At 41.4% G+C, this 24,129-nt stretch overlaps 2 protein-coding genes and 1 long non-coding RNA gene across 7 annotated transcripts in view; 2 read left to right on the forward strand and 1 right to left on the reverse strand.

Moving 5' to 3' along the window:
• Positions 1-15,829, forward strand: part of LOC146578953 (F-box only protein 41-like) — a 31,810-nt gene extending 15,981 nt beyond the window's left edge. The window contains exons 1-17 of one of the 5 annotated variants that reach the window (XM_085259859.1): positions 948-1,202; positions 2,983-3,154; positions 4,509-5,030; positions 5,112-5,191; positions 6,428-6,500; positions 8,319-8,549; positions 8,673-8,737; positions 8,826-8,981; positions 9,067-9,236; positions 9,374-9,597; positions 10,373-10,488; positions 11,027-11,179; positions 11,252-11,347; positions 11,535-11,653; positions 11,818-11,979; positions 12,067-12,182; positions 13,249-15,829. In XM_085259859.1, the coding sequence (XP_085115985.1) occupies positions 3,005-3,154; positions 4,509-5,030; positions 5,112-5,191; positions 6,428-6,500; positions 8,319-8,549; positions 8,673-8,737; positions 8,826-8,981; positions 9,067-9,236; positions 9,374-9,597; positions 10,373-10,488; positions 11,027-11,179; positions 11,252-11,347; positions 11,535-11,653; positions 11,818-11,979; positions 12,067-12,182; positions 13,249-13,311 (2,496 nt within the window). In that variant the 5' untranslated portion in view covers positions 948-1,202; positions 2,983-3,004 and the 3' untranslated portion in view covers positions 13,312-15,829. The other 4 variants (XM_085259844.1, XM_085259852.1, XM_085259876.1 and 1 more) reach the window with 4 other exon arrangements.
• On the reverse strand, positions 11,516-17,218 carry LOC146578955 (uncharacterized). The gene is made up of 3 exons (XR_014890166.1): positions 16,991-17,218; positions 11,868-11,993; positions 11,516-11,647 (listed from the first exon to the last, which is right to left on the reverse strand). It is a non-coding gene; the product is annotated as an uncharacterized LOC146578955 (long non-coding RNA).
• A 64-nt stretch (positions 17,219-17,282) lies between these two features.
• LOC146578956 (ceramide-1-phosphate transfer protein-like) lies at positions 17,283-24,129 on the forward strand. The gene is made up of 6 exons (XM_085259928.1): positions 17,283-17,669; positions 18,884-18,948; positions 19,506-19,687; positions 21,984-22,140; positions 22,374-22,570; positions 22,666-24,129. Exons 1-6 carry the CDS (start codon positions 17,561-17,563, stop codon positions 22,892-22,894), a joined length of 939 nt encoding a protein of 312 aa, XP_085116054.1. The 5' UTR covers positions 17,283-17,560; the 3' UTR covers positions 22,895-24,129.

Here is a 24,129-nt window from a genome sequence, read left to right on the forward strand (position 1 = left end):
TATAGACTGTACAGGGAGCCATCTCATGATGAAATTTCAACATGATTACAGATTACAGAACAAAACTTCACACGGAGGAGTTTCAGTGATTCAAACATCTTCATCCAGCAGGACTGTTCTGTGTTTGACATCCTAATCAGTTAATCAGTTCCACTGGGAAAACAGATCTCTTAATTGATTCTTTCTGCTTGTGGTTAGGGTTAAAGGTCAGACACTCTGTAGAGGAACTGGCTGGTGGCTGGAGTTATTACAGTGAAATCTGGGTAGTGATGATGATGATGATGATGATGATGGCAGGCTGCTGCTTATGTATAAAACACAGACATTTATTTCCAGTCTTATTAAAAGCGGCACGAAGCCCATTCTGTCATTTCTGTGGTATGAAAAGTTCCCCCGGACAAACAGAAACACCAGCAGTGTCACTCTGGGAGAATAAAACTTGTCGGTGAAACCAAATATACTCATAAAATAAACACTGTGTCACTGCACTCCTTCTACGTTACACAAATGACTTTAATTAAGGATGCTTTGAGCTGGAAGACTCTGAAACATTCCCATGATGCTTGAAGTTGTTTTTTTTCTTCCTCTATGGAGAGATGTTTTGGAGTACACGTGTCTACTTGGTTACAGGGGTGAAGAAGTGAACTGATTCTCAGTTGAAAAAAAAAAGTGGTCTGAACGCCGTGAGAAGGACACAGTTTCCGTGACTTCCAAAGACACACTGAAGCCCGCGCAGTGGATGTGTGTTAATGAATATCAAATTATCTACAGATCGCCTCGCGCGCGTCGCCGTGTTCATGCTTTTATGTCCAATTCAGTCTAATCTGAACGATAAAAACACAAATGTGTGAAACCAGAGAGCCTTGGCAATCATGGCCCACATCACGCGTTCTCTACGTCAGCAACTGCACGCACACACACAGACACGCACACATTCGCTCCGTGTGCAATGCTGCTGCTGCACGATAAAACGTGGTCGGTACCGGGATGATGGACCATCGATCCGAGGGGAACTGGGAAGAACCGGGAAACCATGGCAACGGGATTTTGGGGTTGAGTGAAGCAGGCGGTCGATAAGGGTGGGTTCAGGCAGCGCGAGGACCAGACATCCGCGGATCGATTGTCACAGGTACTGATAGGTGAACCGGGCGCTCGCGCGTGTGTGTGGCAGCACAGAAGCTGTCATCAGTCTCGATATTTCGGTAAGAACCCGAAGAGCAGCTCGTTCTCCTCACAGCTGCAGGCAGATGTTCGAATAATCTATCAGTTTCTGTCTGTGTGGCTCAACTTTTACGTTCTTTTACGTAATAAAAGCTGTAATGTAAGCTGTACTCTAACAGCTGGAGTGGGCGGGCTGATTAATCAGTGAAACCCTGTCCAGTGTTCATACTTTATGCTGCAGGTCATTCGACAGTCTTTTCTTTGATTTGTGCTCAGGTCTCATTTTTTCAATTCATGAATTAAAGTTTTCTCGTGTCACAAATCAAACTTTTCCAAAATAGTTCTGACCAATCTGTCATTTGTTAGTGTTGACTTTTTTTTTCTAAAAGCTTTGATTTTACATCATTGTTAGTTTTTTTATGTTTACATTTTATAATGATACATTATAGCAACATTTTCTTTATATTTTTCACGTTTTTTAAAAAATATATTTACATTTTATATTTTTTTCATCACAGAACTAATTTTACTTAATTTCTTATTTTGACCTTTCTTTGTAATGTATTATTTTATTTATATTTTAATTAATTAGACTGTTTTGCTTACCTTTTCACTTATTAGGTTAAACGTTTTAAGTTTTAATTTTCCAATTTTGACATTTTTGCGTCATAATTTGACTCTTTAGAATAGAATAGCCTTTATTGTCATTGTACAGAGTACAACGAAATTGGAGTGCCACTCCCTTGGTGCAAGATTCAATAATAAAAATAAATGTAAAATATAAAAAGTAAAATAAAACAATCACAAGTACTCAAACAATAGTAAGTACGATATATACAGGATAGCAGCATTAATATAATGACAGTATGAATAGCAGCATAATTAGTGGCATAATTTAGACTTTTTATGTCAAAATATCTCAAAATTCTAAGTTTCTTAGTGGTTAGTTCTTAAATGTATACTTTTCTTTCAGTTTCAGTTTTCATTTAAAAATGTTGCTGTATGTTTAAAGCTTTAATTTTTCTGATCACTTTTACGTTTTATCTCATGATTTTGATTTGGTGACTCAAACATTTTTGTTTGTTACGCTGGTGTTGGTCTGAGTGACATAAATTTAATCATCAAAGGCCTCCACACCAATTTGTTTGTGAGTGTAAGGACATTCAGTAACTGCATAAGTCCCTTAAAACAAATGTAAAAACTGAACTGTGAACAAATCCTCCTCTGTGGCACACAGAGGTAGAGCATATTTGTGCTGCTTAAAGCACAAATCTGCTCTTCTTCTGTATTTGTATAAGCTCTCAGGCGAGTCACTGTAATGCAGCAGCCCCTCGCTGTAGTCCTTACCAAATAAAAACTCCTGAATGGAGGGCATGGAAAGAGGAAGAGGAGGCTGAAGTAGGCGAACACAGAGACTCCACGCCCCAGACGTTTCTTTCTTCCTGCTCATCCATGCGTGCTTAAATTCCTCTGCACGGGTCGGAGCAGCGGCGTGAAAGATTGCTGCCTCACAGAAACAAACACACACATGCGCCCCACTAACATCAGACCCAGCAGCTCGCCACAGGACACGCATGTGATGCTCCAGCATGGATCCGGCTTATCCGTGAAGAATAAATCAAACACACGTGTTCTGCTATCTTTAATGTTCAGGTCTGAGCCTCGTTACATCTTCATCTGCATAGAATCAATTATGTAGAGCTCACACGCACTCTGACCCAGTTTTCACTCCGGTTTACTCTGTGTGTTTCTTCTTCTACTCTTACTATCTCGTTGCAGTCTCTTTGTTTTTCTCTAATGAGCTCATATCTTTTCTTCCAGGTCTGCTGCTTCCTCGTGAATCATGTCTTCCTCCTCGTCCTCCTCCTCTTCCATGGAGCTGCCCTACTTCTGTCCTCGTTGCGGGGATGGGTTTCGGTTCTCATCTGTAGCTGAGCTCCGGGCGCACCTGGTCAGCCGACACACCTACGAGACCCTGCTGGTGCTCTCCCAGGTAACCAAGCAAATGATCATTTTCACGACTGGTTAACTGCTAAAGTACTTTTGTTGTGGAAGATTTCATGATATGTGACAAACTAAAGAGATTTGAGTTTACTGTCATGTGGAACAAAGAAATAATGTGTCCTCCCAGAGGCCACATCGTGGAAACGATTGCAATTTGGACACATAATAATGGATCTGATTGGGAAATCTGTCTGACATCACCCGGTGAATACGGAATATGGATGGAAAGCAGCTATATGGAGCTACAGAGACTCATTAGTTATTCTACATTAAAACAAACTGATGTTGTCTGTTTCATTTTTCAGCCTCTCAGATTTAAGATTTTCTGTTTCTGTTTGACACCTGCTGGTAATGAAGCTAGCCAACAATACATGACTTTGGTAGCTTTAATTTCCTAGCAAACATGGTTGAATTCCCAACATAATCTGCCTGGTCATAACTGATCATGCTAGGACTGCAAAAATAAACCATAGATCGATGGATGTTCGTGCTGTTTGCACACAGAAGTGAGGTCGTGTCAGACCTTAGAAAGGGAGAAAAACTGACCAGATTATTGCAACGAAGAAAATAAGTGGCTGTGTCTGACAGTTAATCTGGTTAGTGCATGGTTTGTGAATAGAAACAAACACAGGCTTTTATTTTTATTTTTCTAAATAATTAAGACTCTTAAACTGTTTAGATTTATGTGAATTCTGTCAAGCATCACCTCTCTGATCCTCATGTCAGCATCATAAACTCAGGGATGTAACTAATATTGTGAGTTTGTGACACCCATGAAATTTATACCAGTGTTATTCGTTTCTTCTCCTTCATTTTATTGAGAATATTTTAGTTCTTTGCATTCTAAAAGCGGTGCAGGACACATTTGAAGACAGTGAGACAGTAGGAGTGGCAGGTGGGTGGAACCACATTAGGGTTTGGCTTTACCCCCCCTTATTTAGAGTTATGATAGACAGGTAGAGGAAGATAGAGGAAGTCAGACGGGAGTCTCTGTGGACTCTGATGTTTGCAGATGACACTGTGTTCTATAGTTTGAGCAGGGAGAGGTGGAGGTATGCTCTGGAGAGGAAAAGAAGGTGAAGGTGAGTCAACCATCCAAAGCAATAGACAGTGCACAAGAGCGATGAGGAAGAGAGTGCAGGTAGGGTGGAGTGGGGGGAGAGTGTCAGGGGTAATTTGTGAATGAACGATAGCAGCAAGAGTGAAAGGAAGATTTACAGGATCGTTTGGAGACCATTGAGATGATCCAGATCTTCCACCTGTAACTAATACATTTTTTTTAATGTCATCAGCCCTTGAACTGCGTTACCAGTGCCAGTATTAACTTTGTCTTAATGTTTCAGGCTCGGGTCAGAAGCTCCAGAACCAGTTCTCTCCTCCCACTCCCTAGCCCAGCTGTATCCCAAAGTCAGAGCACTTCTCTGGACATGGAACATCAAAGCCTGCCCCTGCCACTGGCCTGCTTGGATCTCGCCTCATCATCTGCCTCCGTCCAACTGCTCAGGGAGATGTTCGGTGCTTCAGATTGCCCTCTGCCTTCCTCTACGGTACATTCAGAAGGCCCCTCCACTGCTCTGGCCCTTCCTGGATCTGTGGATCTTTTTGCTGGGAAGAACCTTGGAGAGGTGAGGGTCCAGCTAGGCTTGGTGGAGATTGGGCTGGAAGAGCGACTGGGGCTCGGGCTGGATCATAAAATCGCCCGGACTTTCGCGGAGGTTGAGGAGAGGGTGAACCGACGCATGGCCCGACTGAAAGTAGAGCTACAGAGGAGAGAGATGGAGCTACAGCGGGCGAGGCGAGACAAGGAACGACTCAGGAGTGAGAAACAGGAAGTGGAAGAGAAAGCAGCCTACCTGTCCCGACAGGTGGGTGGGGCTTTAAGCAATGTTTTAAACATGATTTTGAAGTCGCTGTATATTCACTGTTCTATTTTTGTATTCCTGCAGGTCTCAGCTGCCATGGAGATGATGGAGAAATTAAAGAAAGATCTTACAGGGAAAGAGAAGGAGCTGAGCAAACGACAACAGTCAGTATCTGGACGTTTAGTGGATAAAACTGTGTTTTCAGGATTTATTTTCCCTCTTTTTATGGAACAAACAAGACATTTTTAGATGAAAGTTTTCTTCATTGCACCATTGTTATTATTCATTTATGATCAGCCACTTTTCTATGTTCTATGGACTAGTCATCACAATAACAATGGTAAAAAGTTTAACATGTTCACGTATTTATTTTAAATAGTGTACATTTTTTAACTTGTTCTGTAAATAGACAAGGTTGAAAAGACTAAACAGCAGTTTATGGCTGCAGTTCCCCTATTGTCCACTTGGGGCAGGGTGTAAAAGTAAATGAGTGCCCATAGACTTCCATGTTAAATTTTCCAACTTTACAGCAGAAATAAACATGTCTGCAGCCTGCTACAAAACCAGTTTCTGTTGGGTGTTTTAATTTGTTTATATCACACCTTTTTATTTTGTATGAAGGACTAAAGTTTGGAGTCCCTTTCCGATTTATCACCAATAAAATGACCAAGACATCCATAAATTCTTCTGAAAATTATAGAAAAAAAACACTTTTTCTTAGTGTAGCGCTTACCTAAATCTTACCGAGCTTTAAAGTTTCCTCTAGTACTACACTCATCCAGTAATAGATCTCCAAGCACTGCAGGCAGCAACTGCTGAGGTTGTTTTTGGCTAATTTTACTCAGCCCTCAGTGGCAAACTTGAACTCTGGTGTAGAATGTAAGGCAAGTATGTGGAGGTGAATGGGGTCAGATTTAAATACCAAGTAGGAAGTGCTTTGGGCATTAAAATCTTTTGCACTCGTATCCTCTGGCAGCAGTAGATGCAGTGTGGCAGAATTTGTCGTGTGGTCAGTTTTTGTTTGTGGAAAATGAAACACTAATAGCAGAAGCAAACAGCATGTAATGTAATATCATGGAACTACAGCGCGCTGAGCACAGAAACACGGTGCACAGGCAGAGGACACGTCATGTTTAATCTGCCTCACTCTGTGTTTCTCTCTGTCTCTCTCTAACACACACACACACACACACACACACACACACACACACACACTCTGCTGCGGTTTGCTGGGATGATAAATGTAAGATGACAATGAGGCAGAGCAGCCCGAGGGTGTGTTTTTTTGGGAGGTCACTCGGTTTGTTTTGCGTGTTTTTTGTGCCGTCTATCTTATTTAACTTATTTATCATTTGGGTCACTGAATAACGTGTACATTCTGAACTGTGTGTGTTTTTCAGGGAGATGGTGGACATTGAGCATTTTTTGAGGGAGACGGCAGACAAAGAGGCCGAAGCCAAATCCAGGCTGCAGGTGATGCAGGAGATCTTCTGTTGTTGGTTCTTTTGTAATTAAACTCTGGGTGGTTTATTTTGATTTGTTTGACAAGAGTGATGCGTGAGATTAATCTGACCCAGCTCACACAGGGTAACCCGACAGTTTTTATAGTGGGGTTGGCCAAGATGAGGCTGTTATTTACACATGAAACGACGTATTGGAGGGGGGCAAGTATGCAGCATGTGCACTCGTCTATGAAATAATCCTTTGTCATTCAAAACCTGTACAGTTTTATATTATACTTTATATTTTAACTTAACCTTTTCTTCCCACATAGTTTGGTTAGATTTTTAGATTAGAGTTTGGGTCAAAATCATAGAGTTCATGTACAAGAACGTGTTCAGATTCCAGAGAGAAAATAAAGGACACTGGGCAGAGTTAATATACAAAAAGCAAGCTTTTGTTGGCAACTTAAGAAAACTCCTGCAAAATGCACAGATGTTAATTCTATTGCGAGTTAAATATGTAAGTATCTGTCATAGGACTCCTTTCAGGCCTTAGTGTCATCCAGGCTGTTTAGTCTGTGGGCCCACAAACACTGTTGTCACTCAAACTAGAACTGTAAACAATTTTAAAACACATCCATTGAAATTGGATCTTAACCCACACTGAGTTAAGAGACCCACAATGAACATGAGGAACATGGGGGTGCACATGCAGCGCAAACAAGAAATTTAACTGACACGGGTGCAGATAACAGTGCACACACACAGTGAAACTAATGCGAGTGGCGTGAACAATCACAAAGGAAGGAAAACTACAAGACATTCACAAAAATACCCAAAATATTCGATTTCAATAACAAACCCAAAAGTGACTCATCAAACTTGCTCTAAGGCAAACCCTGCCTTGTTTGCCTCGTCCTCTTCCCCTACTACAGCTTTCCAGCCAGTCCTGGGTCTGTCCCAGAGCCTCCTCTCAGTTGGACATGCCCAAAACACCTCACCCAGAAGGGTCCCAGGAGGCATCCGAGTCAAAGGCTAACTCAGTGTGGAGGAGTAGCGGCTCTACTCAGAGTACCAACCAAACGGCAGAGACCCTAAACCTCATTCTTTCTGTCACTACCCAGAACCTGTGGCCACATGTGAGGGTGGTAATGTAAAACAACAGCTTTACTTTCATGCTCAGCTCTCTTTTCACCACATCAGACCGGTACAGGGTCTGCATCACCGCAATGCCACACCAGTCTATTCATCAATCTCCTGCTGCTTTCTTCTCTCACCCATTAACGAGACCCCGAGATACTTGAACTCTTCCACTTGGGGTAGCGATCATTTCCAACCTGTCCTCAGACTTTGAGGTCCAATTTCCTGATCCATGCTGGAGCTCATTGCTCAATAAAGCCATCAGAGCCAGACTGTCCAGTAATGTCCTGGTGAAGTCCAAAAGCCACTGAGCACAAGTCTGTCTTATTGCCTTGGGCAAACGCCCACATATTCCTGAATATCCTTGAGAAGAGCTGGTCCAGTGCTTCCTGACTAGGATGAAAACCTCATTGTTCTTCCTGAATTGTAACTAAAGACAGCCTCTCTTCTCAAGGACATTGGCTGCTGGCGATGCTAAGGACTGTAGAGCTGGAATGAGATATTCCACTCAATTCAGTTTTCTTTAGTCATGTCTTGGTGCTTCATAGTGTAAGAGAACCTCTTACAACTTCATGTTAGTTCATGATTGTGGGGTGTGTTAGTAATTCCTATCAAAAACCTTTGGTATTCAGATGCAGCTTACAGTAAACATACAGAAGTCAGCAAATCTGATAAAATCTTTCTGTTGTGGTGCTTCGCTTGATTACAGATGTTCATTGAGACACTGCTGGAGCGAGCAGATTGCGCAGAGAGACGGCTCCTGATGCTTGGCTCGCACGAACATCGCAACCTCTTCCCAGACAGTGACGGGTACGCATACACCGAGCCCTATTTGCTCACTGAGGTTTACGAACCTACACGGAGCCAAGGGGGACGCAGTCTGGATGGCAGCACTGATGACATCATTGCAAATAAGATGCAGGAAACCATTGGAAACAGGGTGGGAAATACAAACAAACATCTTTGATTAAAGTATTCATGAGAGTATGTATTGTCTATAGAGAGGAGCAGGACCTGGAATTTGTTAGGTCTCACTCAACATTTCCTCATCCTGCTCTTCCAGAGGAGTTATAGCGTGTCGAGCTCCTACAGGCTGGGAGAGCAGCTGCATGGACACCATCGCTACAGGTACCTGAACACACCTGACTCTTTCAAAGAGTTTACAGTGTCAGTGAAACGCTCACACCTCCTCCTCCTCTCGGTTTCTGTCATCAAGTGGTCTTGCTGGACGAATGCGAACCTCGTCTCTGGGTTCGGGGGGTTGGAATTGCGAGGCGGCATCAACCCATCTCCATCCGAATCCCTACGCCCAACCCTGGACTCAACGAGAGAGAGGAGAAGGAGGAGAAGATGGGAGGAGGGAGAGGTTCTGGTATGCAGATGTTTGTTTTGTGACTTTTATTTTGAACAGGGCTTAAAATTTTAAAGAGCAAGTCTTTCTTCTGCTGTGATTTCAGGACTGCGGAAGAGGGATGGGGGAGAACGTGGAAGAAAAGAAACTTTCGTCACCATAGCACCGAGGAGGAAGACGAGGAGGAAGAGGAGGAAGAGGAGGAAGAGGAGGAACTGTGGACCAGTGCTGAGATGAGGAGACTCATCTTTGCCAGGACACACACACCTGGATCAGGTATATAATTTCTGCCCATCATTCCTGTGGTCTTTCTTTTCCCCTCTGGCTGTTACAGGCTGCTTTAATGCAAAACTTCCTGTGGCTGCTTCACAATAAAAGCTTCTGCCTTTCATTACTCTGCTCTCCTGACCCAGATACCCCCTCTTCCGTCCGCTCCACACCCTCCCGTTGCTTTGGTGACAGACAGCTGGTAGCAGACACCCTGCGGCTGAGGGCGGGCCTTTTTTGCATCTTCCCATATTTGGACGTGCGCTCAATGCTGCGTGCAGCCGAGGTGTGCTCTGATTGGCGGTTCGTTGCCAGGCACCCTGCTGTTTGGACACGCCTCCAGCTGGAGAATGCCAGAGTGTCTACAGAGGTATCGAAGTCCTCATCATCTTCAGATAGTTACTAATGTCATCCTCTTATAGCTGTCCCTGATAATCTGCTGGCCATGTAACATTTAACTTGTCCGCCATTTTGGACATGTGACAGTCATGGTGACAGTGTAGGGTGAAGGGAATAACGCCCCACTCACACAGGTTTAGAAACTAGTCAGTGACCCCCTGGCAACCACTGGTTGCTAGGGGAAAATGTGTATTGTGCATGTTTGCAAAAACATACATGTGATTGCTTTAGTCACTAGCAGAATGCCAAGGTCACCTCCACTTTGCATGAAAGAAACTGAAAACTGCAACACTAACCACTTCATGCTTTCAGTTTGGGTATTTCCATCCAAACTTAAGCTTGGCTGGTTGGTTTTCTTTTTTGACTTCATACTTGGAATTTGTCTTTTTTCCATAATTTTAGCCTTGCAATTACAAGATGGGGCATAGTAGCTTCAACAGAAAGATAAAAGAAAGAGCAGCATCTATACAAAATAAATATGTGTTTGCTTTTTGTCTCAGTTTTAAAATTGTTGCTAATTTAAAACTGTGTTCACACATAGAAACCTTAATTAGGCAGAATATTCTTTATTCAGTAATACTCCAAAATCAGATTTTTATTCAATAAACAGTTACTGTCTTGTAGTATTAAACTGTGTGGCAGAGTGACTACATGAAAGATGTTGTCAGGGAAAAAATGCAGGAATTATTAGGTTTATACTTTAAAATGTTTATTTTCACATTTAAAATGTTTTTCTTTGTGTGTAGTTCCTGACGACGCTGTCACAGTGGTGCACTCAAACTCAGGCCGTGGTGCTCAGCAACCTGAAGCCTCGAAGTCGTCGAGCCAACGAGACGCGAGAGGATTACCACAGAAACATACGGTAAATTAAACTCAAGGTTTGACTTTCTGTACTTCTGAGGGCCCTGGTTGTAGCCCAAGCATAGGTTAAGTCTTTAATGTTACTGGCAAGCCAAAATGTCCAGACGGTGATGATTTAAACCAAAAATAACCACTGAGTCAATAATAATAATAATGGATTGGATTTATATAGCGCTTTTCAAGCCACCCAAAGCGCTTTACAATGCCACTATTCAAGCCCTCATTCAAACCTAATTATTTACATTTTGAGGATTAATTTTTGTCCCCACAGTGTGACTGTGTGAGTTGTGTCCCTACAAAATCAAAAATCCAAGCCCACAAACACACACCGCTCTCAAGGATTAATGCTGCTACCGAGGAAATGTACAAGCTTTTCTTATCTTTTTGAAATGCATGTTGTCATGGTAACGCAGCTGTTATCTGATTGGTCAGTGCTCAGTGCATTAACAGGTTTCTGAGACGTTACAAGAGAAGAAAGCTGTCCTCTGAGTGGATTGTGGGTACTGTAGTTGGCATACGTCTGTTTGTGTGTCAATCAGAGGGAGTGTGGAGCCCGGGGTGGAGGCCCTGCTGCGGTCAGCAGGGGGCAGCTTGCTCCACCTGTCTATCTCTCAGTGTCCCCACATCCTCACCGATAGGACCCTGTGGCTGGCCAGCTGCTACAGCAGGAACCTGCAGATGCTCACATACAGGTGAGGCTGTTTACCTGTCCCCTTCTTCACCTGTCTGTCCGCTTACTCGACTGTCTGTCTGGTCCTCTGCAGGAGTTCATCAGATCCTCTCGGTCAGGAGGTTCTCTGGGCTTTGGGTGCTGGATGCAGGAGCATCACCAGCCTGCAGGTGGCGCCTGCTCATCCCTGGTTAGTACACACACACACAGTCCACTGTGATAGCTCCATACTGAAAAACAACAAATCTGTTTCCCTTTTTCTAAAAAAAAAAAAAATTCCTGTCCTGTCTGCTGTGAATCCAGTCTAGAGTGCAGGAACAAATGAGCAGATTTGAGTCACCTTGACACCAGTCTTTTTCTCTCTTCAATATTTCCAGCCAACAGCCAACTCGTTTTGGTAACCGCTGCTTGCAGACAATTGGCCGTTGCTGGCCACACCTCCGCTCTCTCAGTGTGGGCGGAGCTGGCTGTGGGACTCAGGGGTTGGTTGCTGCTGGTCAGTGAAAAATATGGTTATTGACATTTTTGTTTCTTCTCCTACATGCTTGTACAGATTAAATCCGTAGTAACTGTAAAGTTACAGTTTATTTTGGTGTAAAAATACAATGCATTATACCATTAGCTGTGTGGGGGTTTTTTTGTTGTGTGTTTTGTGTGCAGTACGCAACTGTGCTCAGCTACAGGTGCTGGAGTTGGAGCGTATTACTGACCTCGGCCTGCAGGCGGCGACAGAGCTGTGTAAGGCTGGACTGAAGAAGAACCTGCAGACGTTGATCTTGACACACACGCCCGTGAGCGGTCAGGCCATCCTGCACTTCCACAGTGAGTCTCTGTAACTGAAGGCAACACAGAAATGTGAGATTATTATTAATCAATGATTGCTGATGACTCCTCTGTGTACCTGTGCAGGTGAGTGTGAGAACATCAGGTCAATCATTGTCGAGGTCTCTGCGTCAGATTACTTTGAAGAACCGGACACTGAGGAAGCACAACATCTGTTTGGAGAGATTCTCAGTACACTGAAGGTGAGTTATAAATACTGCTCTTTGATTGGCTGTCAGGACAAGCAGACAAATATTTATTTCAATGTAAAGTGTGCACTGAGAGAAAATAAGACTGGGCTTATGGGCAGGGGGCTAAATCAGCTGCTCCTCAGCAGGCTCCACAAATATGATCAATCACCCTTGAGGAACTACAAAAAAGCCAAGTATAAGACAAAGAAGGATTATTTTTAACTGTGAATCACTAAAAGCTAATCTAGAATAAAAATGTGGAACAGTAAATTAGCAGAATAGTTCCCCTCAAATGTACTTCACTTATGTTTAACATGAAACATTAAAACATCAAATAAAACACAAATATAAACAAGAGTAGCTCACATTTGCTGCTTGTCCCACAAGTTCCTGACACTGCCCCCTGGTGACTGTACATAGCTACAACATGGGTCTGCAAAGCTCTGGACTTGGGTCTAATGTTTTTCTTGGAATGATGTGCCTGAGACGTGCCAGTCATAAATAAACCCTGCTCTGAATTGCTCAAAGACAACACTTTGGTCACTATCGGCTTCATGAATACTTAATAAATCATCACAAACATCACAAACAACTGACATCACTGACAGTCACTTTACAACTTGCTTTGTTTTTAGAACTGCAGAAGCAGTTCTACAAGTTTTTCAAGCTCTCAAAATACTTCTGGAAGTGTGCTTTCAACAAGCAGAGTGCATCAGTTCACTCTGCACTCGTGTGATTTTCGGACATTTGTGACAAACTGTCTACAGACAGAAACCCTCTGACCAATTCAGGATACATCCGTATAACGGTGCAGGCATACAAATCTGTACAAATGCAATCCCACAACGTCAAACTCAGTGGTCAGAACATGCTTGTACTACTTAACCACAATGTTTTTGTATTTTCCTGTAAATCTGTAAATGGTCATGGTTGGATTTACCAAGGATCTAATTTCCTTTAAATAAACCCAACTCTGGAGGACTTAACTGGAGAGGAAGTTTTTTTTAGGTCAGCTTTAAAACTCAGAGAGACTTTAAGCACAGACCACCTTCATGTTGTCATTTTTGTGCCCCTTCAGGTTCTTCAGACGCGTCCTGGTGTGAGTGACGTCCTGCAGGTTAAAGCCGACAGTTTCTCCTGACCTCAGCGCAAACTGCTTTCTTTTATACGTGAGAACGTCTAAATCTGGGTTTTGTGTTTTTTGTTTTTTTTAACCTGAAGCCATTAATCTTTCCCTGAACTAATGTGTGCAATATTTACTACACACTGGCCCAAACTGTTTATGAAACTGTTTTTTGAGGAAATAGGCTACCTGTAGCTTGATTTATTGAAAAAAAAAAAGAAAAAGAATAAAAGGTATTTAATGTGTTTTTAGGAATTTAGGCTAAAATAAACCATACTTATCCCTTAATATCTGTGCTAAACCCATGCAAAGCAGTCAAGTCCCATGGCGTCAAATACTGCCACTCTATCTGATGCTGCTGTTGTCCTATTGATAGGTTTCCTTTGGCTTGATTGTCCTGACATATCTAACAGTCCTCTTTTAAAGCTACTTATTTCAAAAATTGTTTAAATCCTTCAAAATCAAATTAAAGCTGAAAAGCTCAACAGAACTAAACACTGTGTTAAAGAAAAAGCAGTAGTTTGGTGTAATACCACTGTATACCCAAAGAGAGTGCAGCGACTCAGTGGAGACTTTTTTAACCAGAAAAATGATTAAAGTTATATAAGAAAAAAAAAACCTCTCAAGGAAATGGGGCTGCTAAAAGAAATTAGTTAGCTGTAGGCACGGAAAACTACTTGGTCAAGTTTGTTTGGTTTTTTTTTAAAGGCAATAAGTAGGGCTGTGCGATATGACCAAAATCTCATATCCCGATATAAAACATCTATCGTCCGATAACGATATAAATCACAAAAAATTTAATATTTTCTGTAAATTCTGTGAATCTCGGGTAGGTGAAGTGTTTCCAGCTGGGCATCTTGTACCTGGAGTTGAGTGTTTTAACCGATGCATGAAACTACACATTTTTAGACATAAGTTGTAAAGGCCGCCGTTTTCTTTGTATTTATTACACGGCGTGCTGCGGGGAAAAGCCTGTTCTTTTTAGCACCTGACGGCTCTTTTTTTGCTTCTCATCCGTCAATACTCTGCATCTTTCACGTGATTCCGTTTATTTTGAAAAGCCTCAATAGGATCTTGAGCTTTATTGTGAAAGGTTTATGTGGAAAATAAACAAGCGGACATGCGATGGTTTTACCATCGTTGTTGCTAACGACAACCCATAAAAAGAGACGCTTGTCCGTCTGTAGTGTGGTTATATTAAATATAAGAGAAAGAGAGAACTTTAAGAAATTAATATAGCCACTACAGTGACCATCAAAACCATGAAAAAATATTGCCGTAAACAGTTTATTTTGCGACACCACGAAACAAACGATAGCGTAAAATGAAACGTTTTTATATCGTCATCCGATATATATCGTTATATCGAACAGCCCTAGCAATAAGTATGGCCTTATGTTAAAAAATTATGTTTAAATGGCATGATACGAAAGGGCCCTTCACAAGCGTCGATACATGAAGAACAAACACCAATTTTCATTTTATCTTTGAGATGCCACTGGCTAAGAAACATGGCAGTATTTGGAACTCTGAGAATGAGACTGGGCTAATCGAGGTCATCTTAAAGCTTTTAAAATCTATTAATAATACAAATAGGACAGACTAAGTGGCAATCAGGCTAAAGCAGGCTAACCCCTGCTCACTCCAAAAGACTAAAACTCAAAAAGTACATCTGAGGTTTCATATTTTCTTAAGCTTTAATTTTCCTGCAGGTCTTTTTTTTTTATATTATGAACAGCTTCTAACATTAAAAATAAGACTTAAAATAATTGTATGAGTCACTCATTGAGTGAAATGGGAAGGCAAGACCTCAAACTAAAATCTTGATCCTTTAACTTTTACTTAAAAGTGTGAATAAGAACTTTTTCTACCATAGTGACCTCTTTTTTTAGCACTCTTTCTCCTCACGAATCTTAGAGCCCTTTAACTTTTATTCATCTCTTCTATTTTTGCAATAACTCAGACCTCAACAAAGTTGAGGCACCTCTAATAAACCTTTATTTACCCTTATCAAACAGAACATCGTTGTTCCGCAAATAAGAGCCATACTTGTTGTATTGAAGTAATCATAACCTTTAGTCTTACCTCAAGTTTTAACAGAACCCTTGTTCATTATTTTTACCTTAAATATAAGCACAAGAACCCACATATGCACAAAGACTTTTTGCACAAGCAAGCAGGGCGCATTGAATTATGCACCAAAGACATCAGTCGAATCAACCTGTCAGTGAGACCTGCAGATGTGTTGATAAAAAAAATGTGTCTTTTAGCAACCCCTAGAAGCTGCAGATGCTACCTGTGTGGTTTCCCCATCAATAAATCACTTCCTCATCAGGTTTGTGTCTCCTCTTGATTAATTATGTTGTAAAACAATCAAGATATGTTCGTCTTCTACAATCAAAGGTTTCTGTTTCTAATGTTGGACTGGAATCTGCTGTCCTTAATTGTGCCCTATGCAATGCTTTGTCACATGTGAAACACTTTGTATTTCCACTTAAAAATAAAAATGTTCCTTGAGTCTCTCAGTTACCTCAAACAGCCTTTGGACTCATTCCTGTCTGATGAACGTGAGATGGAAATCTAAAGGATCTAAGGATGTGACGTTTGAACACAAAAATAAAACCTGATGTGGCTGCACACAGGATTTAGGTCCCAGTCGCACAGGCTTAAAGATCAGGGGTTGTGAGGGCAAATTGTTTGCAATCCACCCCTGAGAAGTCGTGGCTCAGTGTTTGTGGACTCAGTCATTTGGGGATTTTTGCTTAGAACCTAACCGATAATTGTTTGCAGAACCCCCTGCCGAATCTTTAAACTGTTTAAACTATAAAAAAATAGGCATTTATTGACAACATTAGCATTTTTTTACCATATCCAAAATTCATGGTTTTCAACAATTCATGCGTGCTCTAGGAATGTAACCCTCGTGAATTCTGGGGGTCTACTGTATTTGCCAAGTGATTCCTGGAGGTTGAGACCTGTTACTAAAGTTACATTTGCTGAGGCTTACAGAATCACTTCCAAAATAGAGAAAAGTTTATATTTCCTGACCTATTGGTGACTGGTTACCAGTAGTTACAAGGGGAGACTGGTTGCAAAGAGGTGTACAGTGCTGCACCAAAACCCTCATTCTTGTTGGTTTGGTTGCCCAAACAAGTGTGTGGAAAATGCAAACTATGGGCAAGCAGCTGTTCTGTATTTTGAGCTCTAGTGAAGTTAGAAAAAGTGAAATGGAAATTGGAAATAGAGGACTCTAAAAGTAAAAGTTATGCCTCTGCATTGTCTCCGATTCTGGTTTGCAAGCTTCCTACAGCTCGGTGAGTTGTTAGCGAGTGTTTCGGAACAAGCTGGCATCTTCCATACAATATTCAGGTGACCATGGCAAACTGCTAGCAACCAAAGCAATCGCAAGATGGTTTTCGCCAGCCAGGAGGGGAATGCCCATCTTGGAAGGGGGTCACTAACTGGTTACTAGGCCTTTGTAACTGGCAGGTTTAAGTCATGTAACTGCAAAACCTTAATATGTGCTGCCTTTTCAGCTGCTGTACAACACTCATGACATACAGTATAGAGTAGTAATACGTTGTAAGTGGATGTTGTGGGTGATAGCAGCTCGCTGCCTGCAGTTCAATTAACAGCCACAGGGGTCATTCATAGTAACAGCTTTTTGAAGATTAAATGTGGGCCACATTATACCCACCACATTGATTGCTTTGGGCACGAGGAGTGGTGTCGTCACACAACCATATCCATTTGGAACTGCCATACAGCACTGTTGTACCAAGGGCAAGAACGGTGAGTATAATCGCCGTAAAAGACATTGAGAACCACCAGCTTCCTCTGCAGCTTCCGAGATACACAAATATCACCTGGTCAGCGTTGATGTTTTTTTTTTTTTTTGTTGCAAAAAGATCCAATCAGTGTATAAAAAAACTGTCTCTGTGAGGTCTGATCAGTGCAGGTTTCAGTCAGCAAAGCTCTGCGGATGACATGCGGTTAAGATAAAATGGGCTAAGATAAGCTGCTACACAAAGAAGGTCAGGAGCAAAGGTTGTCCCCGTGTGTTTACACCTGTGGGAGTGAGCGACCTTTGATCCCGAGAGAGTGACTAATAGTGAGAGCATGGTATGAAGTAACGGTAGATGATGTGTGCGTGTTTTAATTTGTGTGAGAAAAAAGTGAGGATCCCAGGCAAATCTGTGTGGTTTGGCTGATTGTGTGTGTGTGTGTGTGTGTGTGTGTGTGTGTGCGTGTGTGTGTGTGTGCGTGTATGTGTGTTTTGGTCACCATGGTTTTCCTCAGACGGACACCGCTGCTTCGTTACGTGCTGCTGTCGGCCATGTTGGCTCTGCTCCTCTTCATCAGCTCTTTCTGGCTGCGTGAGTTTCCTTCGTCACTGTTGGTTCCAACTCTCAGTTATTTTCTACCATAGACTGTAACAAAGTATATTTGCTCAAGTAGTGTTAAGACACTTAAAGATGATCTATTCTGCTTATTCTGTCATAAATAACTAGATACAGATATATGAAAGACCATACATTTTATATGGTCAAAGTATCAAATATTGAGTTGAAAGTATATAAATTCAACCTCGGGAAGCAAAAATTCACTCCTAGACTCTGTTTAAGTTTACAAAGCACTGGGTGCTTCCCCTCAACAGGTTTCCAGAAGTTGGCCAATCAGGTGAAGGTGAGTTTTTAGGGAGGCTCGAGATAGTTTGTGTTTGGTTTTGTTGCTTTGTTTTTGTATCATTTGCATTAGCAAGCAAGCTAAGGTTAGTCAGTAAGTGCTTACCTGATATTATTGGTATCAAATAATATCAGGTAAGCTAATGTTTGCTGATATCAGCCAGAATCACTGATCTGATAAACGCCTGCCTGGCTTACTTTTTATGGGGGGAAAAATAACCCTCAGTAAATAATCACGTTAGTAAGGCTTCATAAAGTAATTTTAGCATCAATGTTAGCAAGTGAGTTAAGGTACCCCCTAACCCTAGCAAGCTAACCTTAACTCACTTGTTTATGATAACATGTTCTACAGATAAGCTCATGTTAACTTACAATTTTATCCGGTAAAGCTGTCTTCCTAGCTTTTTATCAGCCTAAAATACCCTGCTACTTAGAAAAAGTGTGGACAGAGAGAAAACTAGACTTCAGCGGACTTCAGCTGCCCCTCAGCAGGCTTCCAGAATTTGGCCAGTCAAAAGAAAGTGAGCTCATTGTGTAAGTCGGGCTGTATAAAAGCCCAGTATAAATAACAGAGCTACTCTACGAGTCCCAAAATAAATTTAAAAAAAAAGTAAGAATAACGCACATTAGATTTTTAGAGTTTGGAAGCACTGCACTAGCTACTTTTATATTTTTATTTTACATTGATAAACATATGATGAACTCTAAAATCAAAACTACATTACCAGAAATCCTAAAGTTAATAATGTTAACTGAACATTGCTTCTTTTTAACCAACTTTATTACCAAATGCAATCATTTAATATATTAACTCTGCAATTATTATGAGTCACAGCTGATGAGGTTTGCATCTTATTTGTCTAACCAGAGTTTTGTTTGGTTGGTTTGTCATCTGTTTGTTTCAGCCCAGGGTGGAGTCCGGGACTGTGGCAGCCCCTGGCAGCCATGTTTGAGTTTTTACCACCAGAAGGTAAGATTAATTCCACTTATATACATGTAAGTTGCACAATAAATAAAAACCTGTAATGTTCACAAAAAATCTAAACCTTTAAAAAGCTCTTCTGAGTGATCCAATCAAATTTTTCTTAGAGGACTGTTGTTTTGTTTTTCCAGAACACCTGTATGAATACAAATGTCTGTTTTAAGACATACCTGGTGAAATAAAGCTAACAGTGACTTGCTGCACCATCATGCAGTACAAACTGGTACTGCTGGAAAGTACAGCCTGCCATAGGAGAGTTTCGATTAATATCTCTTCAACAAAATGTTTGGACATAAAATTAGTCAATACTTCACCTAAAGTTAATAGTTTTAGTTAAACTAGAACGGTTTGAATGATATTTAATAATATATATAATGCTATATTTTTAATTAAATTATTAAAACTGACTAAGGACATGTGAACGCAAATACAAAGTCTATCATGAAGAGACTAGAAATGAAGAAGAGAAACAAAGAGAAACTAACATGATCATGATAACAGTAACTATCTTGTTGTTTAGTAAAAAAAAAGTTTCTCTCTTTTAGCCGGAGCCTCCATGGGCCCCTGAGCAGTGGGCGGAGCCAGATGGAGCCCTGTCCCTCGTAAAGGAGTGCCCCGGCCAGTCATTTCAGGCTTCACATCTGCTGCTGTACCTGAAATCCAGCCTGGCAAACAACGAAGATATCCTGCTGGAGCCATATCTGAAGAGCTGGGACCAGCTGCTGAAGTACACAAACAGCTCGACAGTATTATTACTCTTATTCTTTGACTTTGCATGATTCACAGTTGAAAAAAAGTGTCCTTTTTGTTTTACTTTAGGCCTTTTAGTACGGAAGCGTATTTTGCCACCCAGGCAAAATAAAAATAGAGCTATATCACAATATATAGGGAGTGCAGAATTATTAGGCAAGTTGTATTTTTGAGGAATAATTTTATTATTGAACAACAACCATGTTCTCAATGAACCCAAAAAACTCATTAATATCAAAGCTGAATGTTTTTGGAAGTAATTTTTAGTTTTAGCTATTTTAGGGGGATATCTGTGTGTGCAGGTGACTATTACTGTGCATAATTATTAGGCAACTTAACAAAAAACAAATATATACCCATTTCAATTATTTATTTTTACCAGTGAAACCAATATAACATCTCCACATTCACAAATATACATTTCTGACATTCAAAAACAAAACAAAAACAAATCAGCGACCAATATAGCCACCTTTCTTTGCAAGGACACTCAAAAGCCTGCCATCCATGGATTCTGTCAGAGTTTTGATCTGTTCACCATCAACATTGCGTGCAGCAGCAACCACAGCCTCCCAGACACTGTTCAGAGAGGTGTACTGTTTTCCCTCCTTGTAAATCTCACATTTGATGATGGACCACAGGTTCTCAATGGGGTTCAGATCAGGTGAACAAGGTGGCCATGTCATTAGTTTTTCTTCTTTTATACCCTTTCTTGCCAGCCACACTGTGGAGTACTTGGACGCGTGTGATGGAGCATTGTCCTGCATGGAAATCATGTTTTTCTTGAAGGATGCAGACTTCTTCCTGTACCACTGCTTGAAGAAGGTGTCTTCCAGAAACTGGCAGTAGGACTGGGAGTTGAGCTTGACTCCATCCTCAACCCGAAAAGGCCCCACAAGCTCATATTTGATGATACCAGCCCAAACCAGTACTCCACCTCCACCTTGCTGGCGTCTGAGTCGGACTGGAGCTCTCTGCCCTTTACCAATCCAGCCACGGGCCCATCCATCTGGCCCATCAAGGCTCACTCTCATTTCATCAGTCCATAAAACCTTAGAAAAACCAGTCTTGAGATATTTCTTGGCCCAGTCTTGACGTTTCAGCTTGTGTGTCTTGTTCAGTGGTGGTCGTCTTTCAGCCTTTCTTACCTTGGCCATGTCTCTGAGTATTGCACACCTTGTGCTTTTGGGCACTCCAGTGATGTTGCAGCTCTGAAATATGGCCAAACTGGTGGCAAGTGGCATCTTGGCAGCTGCACGCTTGACTTTTCTCAGTTCATGGGCAGTTATTTTGCGCCTTGGTTTTTCCACACGCTTCTTGCGACCCTGTTGACTATTTTGAATGAAACGCTTGATTGTTCGATGATCACGCTTCAGAAGCTTTGCAATTTTGAGACTGCTGCATCCCTCTGCAAGATATCTCACTATTTTTGACTTTTCTGAGCCTGTCAAGTCCTTCGTTTGACCCATTTTGCCAAAGGAAAGGACGTTGCCTAATAATTATGCACACCTGATATAGGGTGTTGATGTCATTAGACCACACCCCTTCTCATTACAGAGATGCACATCACCTAATATGCTTAATTGGTAGTAGGCTTTCAAGCCTATACAGCTTGGAGTAAGACAACATGCATGAAGAGGATGATGTGGACAAAATACTCATTTGCCTAATAATTCTGCACTCCCTGTAATGTGAAAAGTTTATTGTGGGTGTGGCTTCAAGGCTCACAAGTGATCATTTAAGGAAATCCCACAGAAAACAAGTGTTTAGAGCAGTTTGAGATTTTGGCTTACGGCAGCTACTTGTGCTGATGTCATTGTTTAAAACTTTGGCCATGCTTCATGTGAGTATCCACCATTGGGGACAGTAGCTATCTATCTGTCCATCTATCTGATTTTATGCTAATAAATGTAACATTTCTGGGTTTAAAAATCAATCAGACAAAACATGTTAGCTTTAACTCACCACATGTTTCTATGGGCAAGCCCAGTGCGGGCACACTCATTGGGGGGTGCATTGGACAAGTGTTGGGTTGTCTTACCCACACATCCCCAGAGTTTACCCACAGCTACCCACTGTGGTCTCACAGGGGCATGTTTTCTAGGTATGTGCTCTTGATTGACTAATTTAACATAAAACTAAGGTCCAAAATTAAAAATGACGATGCAGGGAAAAACAAAAAGTTTTAAAAAATACTAAAATCTGTGAAAGCTGATTCTCACAGCACTCGTGTTATCTTCACAGAAGGGTCTCATCAATGTTTTTGCCCTCAGGTTCATGGAGTCGCTTGGGCCGATGGTCAGTTTCTTCTCTCAGAAGGTGCAAGAAAAGGTTGTGCTGATTCGAGAGCTGTCACTCAGACACAGTGCAGAGGCTAATGGGAAACCCGCTGGACTACAAACCCCAGAAGCATTTGGATTAAAAACAGGGGTGAGTTTGAGGATTACTGTGTGAAATTTTCATCTAACACAAACCATGTTCTAGTATACCTGCCAAAAAAGAAATGTGAATTTTCTTGTTTGTTTTTTTTTAACATTTTGGTTTATTGTTGATGTTTTTAAATGGTAACAAAGACATTCCTGAAGAAATAGTGAGGTCAAAGTTCACAAAATCCTGGCATCACACTGTGACACTGTCATTTTCGGTTTTATTTTTCTCTGGAGGCGTATCGTTCTGTTAGATCCATGATGGAGGCGGAGTTGAGAGCGGATATGGTAAACTTCTCGTACCGCACAGACTCAGGCTGCAGGACGCTGCTCCGGCTGCACCGTTCCCTCCTCTGGCTGAAGCTAATGTTGGAGGGTTTGGCTGAAGGACCGAATGAAAATGGACAATACAAAACGCCGGGGGAGCTGAGCAGGTAACCCCACCAGTCTGTTTTTAAGTACTCAGACAGACTCAAACTCTCATGTTTAGAGTAAAAACTGACTAACATACATACTATTATCCGTTCAGGGATGCCTACAAGGTGGCGCTGGCCCCACACCACCCCTGGGTGCTCCGGCAGGCAGCAGAATTTGTCTTCCTCGCCCTTCCCAACAGACAGTACTTTCTGCAGCTGGTGTGTGTGCAGAACCAGCAGGAGGCTACGCCCATCCTGCGCATCATCATCGACGCCCTGATGCTGGTGCACACACGAACTCAGCAGCTTCTGGCCGAGCGAGGCATGCTGGATCTGCCCTGACCAGCCAACTCAGTCTCACGGCAGTTTGTGAGACAGTCACAATATTTAATCTTAATCTTATTTAATCCTATTTTTTCATTACAAGAATTTTCTCATTTTTCTGAGAGAAGAATGTAAAGTGTGAAACTAACTTTGAGACTACTACTACCACTACTATAAGGTTTAGCAATTGTAGATCTACTTGGTTAGGTTTGAGCATGATGGATTAGGTTTAAACGAAGATCATGGATTGGCTTAAAACACAATGGACCCATGAATGTGAGCAGTCAAACTAAGAAAAAACTGGAAACATCAGGAACAAAACAAAACTTTCACCTCACAAATTCAGAGAGGATTCTACAGACTATTCTGACTCTGGACATGTTTAGGATTTTTCAATCTTTGGTTTATTTGGAACATAAAATTCTGTCGATTTTTTTCCCTTTTTTCACACGAGGAACAGAGGTTTGTATGAACAAATGAAAAAAGGTTATTCGCTGAGGAGGAGCATGAAGATGGCAATAATTGTAAATGACCTCATTAATATTTTGTAAAGTGTTTTGTAAAGTTATGAGTGACTATTATATTGTTGGAGCGGGTGCTTTTATTTTGAAAGTCACAGAGCGACAAGGTGCTGTAAATTAAGTGGCGTAAACCATATAGCAGAAGCGCGAGTTTTAATGCACAGAGAGGTGGTGTGCTCTATGGTTAATGGACGGGAATGGGAAAAAGAATGGCTATTAAGGTGCAACACTGAGTCGAAAGCAGTTTCTTAGCACCTGGTTGATGAGGGAACAAGGTTTGTAACAAAGTTTGTCCTGTAGATATGTATTTGGTTGTTTTACGGAGCATATAGCTGCTGACCGCTACTAAGCATAAAGGCTAAGTTTTCACCCACTAGAGGGCGCTAACGTACCTCGTCATGTTTAGGCAGCGATGCAACGATTTCCCTGTTATATGCAATAATTTACAAGTTTTAGTATTATTTGTTATGTAAGGTAAGGAGAATTAATTTGTGATTAATGAATAAGTCAAAAGGTTAAAGGTAACACACTGTTTGATTTACTAATAGTCTTTTATTCTGTATGTTGTAGCTCTTACGGTGTGTTCACATACACGGCTGTTTAATAAAAGGATTGTGAACCATTTTCAACCGGGGATGCTACAATAATATCAAAAGAAAGAACTCAGGATTTCAAAGTTTCATTAGAGTTATTGTTGACAATAATTTACACAAATGTAATAAAACTTTCCAT

This window comes from Mchenga conophoros, linkage group LG3, assembly GCF_057382185.1.
Source record: "Mchenga conophoros isolate Kocher_MC1m ecotype Shallow Benthic linkage group LG3, M_conophoros_male_GT1.1, whole genome shotgun sequence".
Classification (NCBI taxonomy): domain Eukaryota; kingdom Metazoa; phylum Chordata; class Actinopteri; order Cichliformes; family Cichlidae; genus Mchenga; species Mchenga conophoros.